Source organism: Zingiber officinale, chromosome 7B (genome assembly GCF_018446385.1).
Source record: "Zingiber officinale cultivar Zhangliang chromosome 7B, Zo_v1.1, whole genome shotgun sequence".
NCBI classification, from domain to species: Eukaryota; Viridiplantae; Streptophyta; class Magnoliopsida; order Zingiberales; family Zingiberaceae; genus Zingiber; species Zingiber officinale.
Window position 1 is genome coordinate 106,232,190 of NC_055999.1, and position 9,455 is coordinate 106,241,644.

Genomic DNA, 9,455 nt, shown 5'->3' on the forward strand with positions numbered 1-9,455 from the left:
TCCAGAAGCTGTCTGGAAGATATATATAGATGGGCCAGTCACTCAGCAGGGGAGTGAGATCGGAATACTGCTGATCTCCCCCCAAGAAAAGTGGATGCAGCTGTCCGTTCGGCTAGACTATCAGGCGACCAATAATGTAGCCGAGTACGAGGCGCTCTTAGCTGGCCTACAGGTCGCTCGGCACATCGGAGCTATCCGAGTCCTCATACATTCAGATTCACAGTTAGTCGCTCAACAGCTGATCGGGGCGTTTGAGATAAGCAACACACGTCTCAGGCTCTATGCAGATGCCTTCGAAAAGTTGAAGGCCAACTTTCATGAGGTAATCATACAGAAGATCCCCCGAGCGGAGAATCAAGCAGCAGACGAATTGGCCAAACTGGCCATCTCTCTATCTCCGATCGGCATATCACAGCCGATCAAGCAGGTGTCCCTGGTAGCCCACATTGATCTGATGGAGGGGCTCACCTTCCTAAACTATTGGAGAACAACACTGACTGAATTTCTGCGATCAGGAGCTACACCCTCCGATCGGGAAGAGGCCAACTTACTGAGGAAAAGAGCTGGTCGGTTCACTTTGATCGGGGACCAACTTTACAAAAAGCCTTCACCAGGCCTCTACTCAAGTGCATCGGATCAGAAGACGCTGATTACATACTACGAGAGGTGCATCAGGGATCCTGTGGCGGACACCTGGGCGACCGCTCGTTAGCAAGGAAGATCCTCCTGACCGGATACTTCTGGTCGACCCTCCAGGAGGACGCTGCTCGGACAATAGCCACCTGCTTGTCCTGTCAGAAGTATCACTCCTTCTCACACCGACCGACCGAGAAAATGAAACGTCTACTGTGTCTTGCCCGTTCGACCAATGGGGCATGGATATCGTGGGACCCTTCCCAATGGCGATAGGTCAGCGGAAGTTCCTACTTGTCGCAGACGACTATTTCTCCAAGTGGGTTGAAGCCGAGCCGCTAGCCAGGATAACCGAACAGATGGTTAAGAAGTTCATCTGGCAGCACATCATTTGCCAATTCGGCATCCCCCGTCCGCTCGTCTCGGACAACGGGAGATAGTTCGTTGGTCAAGAACTCAGGGAATGGTGCGAGAGGTATGACATCCAGCAGGCCTTCACCTCAATAGCATATCCTCATATTAATGGGCAAGCAGAAGTCGCCAATTGGGAGATATTATGGATCCTACGCGCGCGACTCGACCATATGGGAGGGAGTTGGGCACACGAACTCCCCAACGTGTTGTGGGTGATCCGCACGACCCCCAAAGAAGGAACGAGAGCAACCCCCTTTCACTTGGTGTACGATGGTGAAGCGGTCGCCCCCGTTGAACTTGGAGTAGAGTTCGACCGGATACAACACTATAACGAGGACAATGACGAGCGGAGACTCCTGGAGCTGGACTTGGTGGACGAGGCACGTGCTAAAGTCGCCGTCCGTCTGATGGCCTACCGACAGAGGATGAGGCAGAACTACAATCGAAGGGTGATCCCAAGGTCATTCCAGGTCGGTGACTTTGTGTGGAAGAAGGTAAAGTCGGTCGGCGACGTCACCAAGTTGGAAGCCCCATGGGTTGGACCCTTCAGGATCGTGGAAAATCTCCGCTCGGGCACCTATTACTTGGAGGATGAGGACGGGAGGCAACTTGAGCGTCCATGGAGTGCGAACCATCTCCAGCCATACCAAGCCGGATGAGAGGTGCGTTGATGTAACTAATGTATTTTCTATATCCCTGTGCCCTTTAAAGTGCAGGACTGAAAGCAAAAGCAAACGTTTGCCAAATTCTTTGCCGAACGTCAACCCAATGTTAGAGTATATACTAAAAGCCTAGCTTTTGTGTAAACATTTATAAGAATCACATTGGTCAAGTATCTACATTTATATATACTGAGTGTAGTCGTTCAATTAATTTCTATTATAGATAACACGATGTATGGTGTCACACACAGGAGATCGTGTTATCGGTTCATTATAAATTATAAATAGTAGCTCACAACTAAGATGGAAAGGAACAAACCATTGGAATAGTCATAGTGTAATTAGATATTAGTTTATCTTGACTAATAAATTACACTAGTACACTTTAAGTGTATTGAGTAGGATCATTTAAGGAAAGTTCTTTTTATACTGACTTAATAAAAGAACAAGTCCTTAGTTATTATGGTAGTGTGTGCTCTTAATCCTAATATAATAACAAACACATATATTTAGTATTTATTTCTTTAACTTATCAAAGGGTGAGATTTAGCTTGATAAATCAATAGGCCCGATAAGTTGGGAAATAATATTACTTATAGTGTGTGTTGTTGATTATAGAATGAAACTGTGTCCTAGTAATCTAGGTTGATAATGTCCCCAAGAGAAGCTCATAAGGTTTGTCATGTTAAACCCTGCAGGTGGACTTAGTCCGACATGACAATAAGGTTGAGTGGTACTACTCTTGGACTAAGATATTAATTCAAGAGAGTTGTCAGTAACTCATTTAATTAGTGGACATTCGACATCTTAAACACAGGGAGACTAACACACTCATAATAAGAAGGAGCCCAAAATGTAATTTGGGATTGATGCGGTAATTCAATAATAATTCTTTAGTGGTATGAATTATTATTGATGAAATTAAGTTGGGTGTTCGGGGCGAACACGGGAAGCTTAATTCATCACTACAACAAAATCGCTCATAGACATCGGTGGAACAACAACGGTTTTAGGCTAAAACCGATGTCTTTGAGTATTTTACATCGGTTTTTCTAAAAACCGGTGTCTATGAGCGCAGATTTTAGCTCATAGACATCGGTTTTTTAGGCGATGTCTATGAGCGCCCCTTTTTTCGTTAATAGACATCAATTTTAACATCGGTTTTTAAAATCCGATGTTAATGAACCCAAATAAAATATTTTAATTTTCCCCACAAGCCAAAATCTGCCTAAGTGTTTTCCCTCCAAACCTAAATCTTTATCCCGCCCCTTCCTCCGCGCGACCATCTCTCTCGCGATAACCTAAACCGAAACCTAAACCTCCGACCAACCGACCTTCCGACCATCTCTCTCAGCCTAAACCTAAACCTCCGACCATCTCTCTCAGCCTCATCTCCCTCTTCCCCTTCTTGAATCTCTTCCCCTTCTTAATCGTCTGATTGCTAAAGGTTGAGGATGGGGTTTGGGGTTAACCTCTCTATAAAGCGCCGAAGCCTTTTCTTTTCCCCCCGACTTTCTCCTCTGTTCTTCCTCTGCTTCTCGCGACTTCGGACTTCACGCGACCGAGACCGGCGATTTCTTCTTCTCTCGGTGGCGCCGGCGAAGAGCGGACCTTGGAGCGTTGAGAGGAAGAGAGGTTAGTTACAGCCGAACCTTCTTTCTCCTCGATCCCTTCCTCCCTTCTCTGATCTCGGTGAACAACGGCGACGGATCTCGATCGGTGGATTTCGCCGGCTGTCGGGAGGGAACCAAGGGCATCGGCGTTGGATCAGGCCAGCATCGATTGTTTGGAGGAGGTAACAACCATTGTTCCTTCCCGATCTCTGTCCCTGTTCGTCGGCAAGAACAAGTCATTGCCCTAACTTCGATCTTGGAGGTAAGGGTTTGGTTTTGGTTGTGAATTCGAACCTTGATCCTTTCTAGTGTTGATTCAGGTGGTTCTTTCTGGGAAGCAGAGACTGGTATTTTGGTCCCGGCCACCACAGCTCTGTTGGATCGATCTCTTCTTCGTATCAGTGATCGTCTCCGGTGATTGAAGGGTGCAGAGGTAATGAGGTCGATCTGTTGTTGTTAACAGGTTGTTTTGATGACTTCTTGTTATTCTTTCTTCTTGATTCGGCTAGTGAAGATGCACTATGTAATGTTCTGTTTGTAGGGGATTGAGGTACGGTTTAGTTCTTGTTCCTTACCCTTGTGCGATCATTAGTTGCAGTAGATGTTACCTAATGAATCCTGTGTGTTTTGAGCTGGATCCACGGCAGAGTCAATAAGAATTTGTTTGTTCTGGTGTTGGAGGTTAAGGGTATGATGTGTTACTAGTTAACAAGGATAAGAGTTGTTATATTGGGTAATTGAATGTTGTAAATAAAGATTAACCTGAATCTGAAATGGTTTCAGTGACATTTAGGTTTCATGTTAGGTGATTATGGAAGATTGTAACCTTGAAGATCTAATGGGAATTTAGATATTGGATGGTTTAGGTTAGAATATAAATTTAATATGGTTATGTTAAAAGAAGGGAGCCGTACCTATGGTTAGCGTTTCTTTTGTATGTTCATTTCCTCCAGGTTTTTGTAATTTAATTTCCACCCTCTAGGGTTTTTTTTTAATTCAGTTTTCGATGCCTAATTCCACCCTGCTTCTTTCTGACATACATTTATACATTGTTTCAGAGGATGCGATGTGCTTATTTTAGATACTGGATTGGGAAGTGCAGAGAATCAAGCAAGGGTCAAGGAGTTGCTTCATGTGGAGGAATCAAAACTAGAGGAGGATGAGGGTAAGTGTTTTTACTCATAATATTATTTTAGTTTCTGTTCAAATCAGTTGGCACTCGATTCTGTGCTTTAGGAAATACCACTCCAGCAGTGAGATGGGTTCGAGATGATAAATATGATTGCATCCGATTAAAGCATTGCAAGGTGAGCTATATTCACTGTGTATCCCCCCTTCAGAGTACATATGTATCTGTATAGTAATTAATTTCAATATAGGCACATCAAATTACCTTAATTGTTTCTGGACATAGACTTAATCCTTTGGATTACTTTATTTTAATTGGTAGAGTATTTGCCACTATAATTTATTGCATCCACAAGGTTTGCTTTGGATAGCCTGCTCAGGTAGAGTATTTGCCACTATAATTTATTTTAATTGGTAGAGTACTCGGGGGCTAAGTAGCCCATGGCAGCACTTGTTTTGAGAGAGGAGAAAATGGCATCGTCTGCTAATAGTTTGTGTAGGGCAGAACTGGAGAGTAGGGGGTTGAAATGGCGGTCAATGAGGACTTTTGTCGATGACATGTTTTGATGGAGCAGGGAGGGCTTGCTAGGTTTGTCGCTGTGGAGATATTCCATACCTATGTAAGAATCAAACAAATTAGGATTCCTCAAGGCAAAGTGCAAATGTAGTTAAATGACAAGATGAAATTCCATCTTAAATGATCAATGTTTGTTGCTGTTGTTGTTACAGTAGTATATTCATTATGATAGCTATCTGAGAAGGAAAATAAATAGTCATATAGGTCAAGTAGAATACCTTTAGCAATGCCTTTGATGATACAAACTCTTACAGACCAATCAAGGACCTTGTGAATCTCATCGCATTTGACATCTAGATATTCCGACAAACTCCCATTTGCAACAAAATCATAAATGAGGAAACACTCTCCTCTTGCTCTTGAATAACAGAAGCCCCTTAATCCAACTAGGTTCTCATGCCTTAGCAATGTCAATGCCTTCAAACCCATGAGAAACTCAGCTTCCTCTGACTTGCAACTAGTCTTGTTGATCCTCTTCACTGCAACCTCCGTTCCATCGCGTAGTATCCCCTTGTATGTTGCCGCAAAGCTGCTTTTCTTGCTAAGTAAATTCACCTCCGAAAAGTACTGAGTAGCACATTCTATCTCCTCCAAGTTAAACCTATAGATCTGAGGAGCCTCTTGAGATGACCCGATACTGCTCCTCTCATCGGTCATTGGATCCCAGCGGTTGGAGTACTCAAGGCTAATGAGTGGAGAAGCAGTTTGATATGAGCACTTAGCAGTTGGATCAGTGCTATTGAGGTCATTTGAACCCCTAAGCAAACCACTACTAAACTTTTAGACATTAGTTTATCTTTTTCAATCTTATAAAAGTGCCATAGTCCTGTTAGGGCACATGTTGTCAGCTTTCATCCTATCCCTGAAGCCATAAACTGGAGTCTTGGCAGTCACATAGGCCTGGAGCAAAGCTTCGTATTGCTTCATTCTACCGACATAGCCCATCTTCTTCAGCCTTCGAAAAATCTTTTCAGTGTTGTGGATATCGCCCCTTTTAGCATATTGATCCATCACAGCCATAAACGAACTGAAGAAAGGCCTGATCTTCTTTTGAAGGAGTACCTTATGCAATATGGAGTCAGCTTTCTCCACCTCACCGGAGTCAATGTACAGTTTCACGATTGCATCCCAAGTCAAAGGACCAATTCGGCAACCACTCGCAGACATCTGATTCACCAGTTCCTTTCCTTTGGCCAACAGCTTATTTTCTGCATAAACCTTTAACATAGTGTTGTAGTAGGTTTCTAAATTAAAACTGTCTATAATTTCTAAATTACTTATAAAGCTATATCCTTTTATGTCGACTTATAATTTATTTTATTAAGATTTTTGAACTTACGCATCACCTTCAGATTTAAGTTAGTTACTTTATTTTCATTGTCTTTGAAGGACTACTATTATTATATATTTTCCTGGTTTCTTGTCATGGTTATTCCTTATCCTCTATCCTTTATGTACTTTCTTTTGCTTTAGATGCTAGAACAAAAAGCAAACTAATGTAACCCAGTGTGCTGATGTATAAAGCATGGTTAAAGATCCCCAGTAGATGATGCAGTGCTCATTCCTTGCATAAACAAATCCAAACACCAAGCAAGGTATATACAAAAAATACAATGAAGGTCATCTGTAGACACGTTGGAAGGTTTCATACCAAAACATTGTAGTCGTCACCAAAACCTCTAAGGGTCCTTAAATGGGGGAACATAATTTTCCGTAGGAGGGAGGAGACGAAAAGATTCTACCGTCTTTTGAAGTACAGGGCCCAACTGCAGAAAAAACCCAACCGTTCAGAATGTTACGGATTTGAAAGAATTTTAGTTCTGAAACTGGAATCATATGATCCTGAAATTAGGGAGATAATAACAAGTTGTTTTTTTCCTTGTTAATAACTTCATTTTAATAATTTTTCCCAAGTCATGCTTTGCTTTACAACCTAACCATCCACAAGCATTGTCAAGCCTTGGCAACATATATATACATGGATTGGTAAGCTTTAGAAATGTTTGATGACAACTGTGCGGATAGTTTATTTTTGTTCCTTAATGAAACTTCTCTTCATGCAGTAATTTGATGAGTGTTGTTGCATCATTCTATAAGGCAATTTTAGCAGTTACAACAGGGATATCTGTGCCCTTCAACAACTTGGCTATTATATACAAGCAACAGGTAGAGTACTATATCTGTCTTTTTCATTGCTAGTTTGAGAGTTACTGCATATTGCTTCATTTAATAGAAGAAAGTTATATAATTTGTCTATCATCTTCTTTGTTGTCTTTGCCCCTAGTTGGAAATTGATAGTTCTCTTGTATTATAATAGGGAAATTATGCAGAAGCGATAACCTGTAAATTTGATTGGATTATAGTTTTATATTGATTGGATTATAGTTTTAAATTTGATGGAATGCTTGCCTTTATGCACATAGACTATGCTTTGCATCGGAAGTGAATGGCATCGTTATCCTTCTTCATTTTTTATGCCTTCGTACATTAAGGAAGTTCAATGGATAAATGAAGGATTTAGGGGTCTTCTCCCATATCCTTTTAATTCAAGTTTGGGAGGCATGACAACTACCCCACCTTATTTCAATGACAAGAACAAGGGTTCTCATGGCCAATATGTGTCTATTAATTGGATTTTCAATGTCTTGCTTACCACGTTAATCCTACTTCTGATTGGATTTGCAGCTTCAAGATATCAAACTCTACACCTTCTATATGGAGCTAGATTTGCAAAAGCCATATCCAACTCGAGGAAGTGACTTATTGACATGGGAGGTAGGTGTACCTCTTTAGTTCCGCTTTTAACCAAATATCCCTATAAAGATTCATTTGTGTGCTCTTAACAGATCTATTCCTACAACGTTGTTATCTAGGATTAGCATTTATTTTGTTAAATGTGATTTATGCACCTATAATTATTCTGGTGAAGTTAGCATTCTATTAAACTAGATTATGACCTTTGCAGAGAACTTATTGGTAACCAAGGACTTTGTGAAGATAGCAAATTTTGGCCTTGCTCGTGAAGTTCATTCGAAGCCACCATTCACAGAATAGGTTTCAACACGCTGGTAAGCATGTTTATGACAAGCACTTGTGATCTTATATTTTTTATTTGATACATGTACACATTTGTTTTAGTTATTTGACATAGGGTGGATTTATGTGTTTTTACAGTTTACAAATCTCAAGTACTCCAGAGTTGAAATTGATGAAATGCAGTTCGAGTGGGCTGAATGCATGCTAGATTACATTTGAAGTGCGGTTCTACCTTGATGTGTTAAAAGAATGTTCTACCTTGATTTTGATATCTATTAGCTAGCTTTTGATGTAAAAAGAATGTTTGAGTATTTTATGGATATTGTTGTAAGAAGATTATTTATATAATTTGTGAATATTTGTGTATTTTATGGATATTATTGAATGAAGAATATTTGTACAATTTGTGAATATTTGTGTATTTTTTTATTGTTATTGTAAGTTTTAAAATCAAATCTGTGCTGTTAAAAAAAATACATATTACATCGGTTTTCCACCGATGTAAAACCGGTGTTATAAAGTAATATTACATCGGTCATTTACCGCTGCCAAAACTGGTGTTATTAACATACAATATTACATCGGTTTTACACCGTGTATGAAACGGTGTCGTTAAGTGATACTACACCAGTTAATAACCGATTCGAAAACCGGTGTCGTTAAGTGATACTACACCGGTTTTAACCCGATGTCTAAAATGGCAGACTTTTAACATCGGCTTCATAGACATCGGTCGAAAATCAAATAGACACCGGTGGAAAACCGATGTCTATGAGCGATTTTGTTGTAGTGCATCGGGAGACCAAAACCAATTTCTCCTCTCAGTCTCTATCGTAGCCTCTTATATATAGAGAATTATACTTATCTATACCCACCTTCTTATCCACTCTTTGGTGGTCGGCCAAGCTAGGGTCGGCCAAGACCCAAGGATTGAGCCAAGATTAGTGGTCGGCCCTAGCTTGGAGTCCAAGGTAGGTGTGGCCGGCCACATATAATATAAAAGGGATTTTATTTATAGATTTTTTCTTATGTGGATTCCATGGTTTTAAAAGAGAGTTTAAAATTTAATCTTTCATTTTATAACTTTCTACAAAAGATTAAGAAAAGATTTTATATCTTTCCTTATTTGTAGATTGAAAGGAAAATTTTAATTTTGATAAAACTTCCTTTTTTTATAACCATGTTCATGATTTAAAAAAGAGTTTAAAAATTAAATATTTCCTTTTATAAGTTTCTACAAAAGATTAAGAAAAGATTTGATATCTTTCCTTATTTGTAGATTGAAAGGAGATTTTAATTTTTAGAGATAACTTTCCTTTTTGGGAATCATCCACATATTTAAAAGAAAGATTTTAATTTATAAAATTTCCTTTTATAACTCACCATGAATGG

The 9,455-nt window shown here is 40.1% G+C and overlaps 1 protein-coding gene and 1 long non-coding RNA gene across 3 annotated transcripts; one reads left to right on the forward strand and one right to left on the reverse strand.

The window, feature by feature from the left end:
• Positions 1–3,109: 3,109 nt before the first annotated feature.
• Positions 3,110–8,260, forward strand: LOC122006739. 2 transcript variants are annotated; one of them, XR_006118746.1, is made up of 8 exons: positions 3,110–3,344; positions 3,643–3,755; positions 4,381–4,487; positions 4,559–4,629; positions 7,091–7,193; positions 7,713–7,802; positions 7,993–8,095; positions 8,202–8,260. It is a non-coding gene; the product is annotated as an uncharacterized LOC122006739 (long non-coding RNA). The 2 variants fall into 2 exon arrangements; XR_006118745.1 differs by lacking the exon at positions 3,110–3,344 and adding an exon at positions 3,362–3,504.
• Positions 4,756–5,779, reverse strand: LOC122006737 (probable serine/threonine-protein kinase At1g01540). Its single transcript, XM_042562344.1, has 2 exons — positions 5,246–5,779; positions 4,756–5,066 (listed from the first exon to the last, which is right to left on the reverse strand). The coding sequence occupies exons 1-2, from the start codon at positions 5,682–5,684 to the stop codon at positions 4,858–4,860; spliced, it is 648 nt and encodes a 215-aa protein (XP_042418278.1). The 5' UTR covers positions 5,685–5,779; the 3' UTR covers positions 4,756–4,857.
• Positions 8,261–9,455: the final 1,195 nt, after the last annotated feature.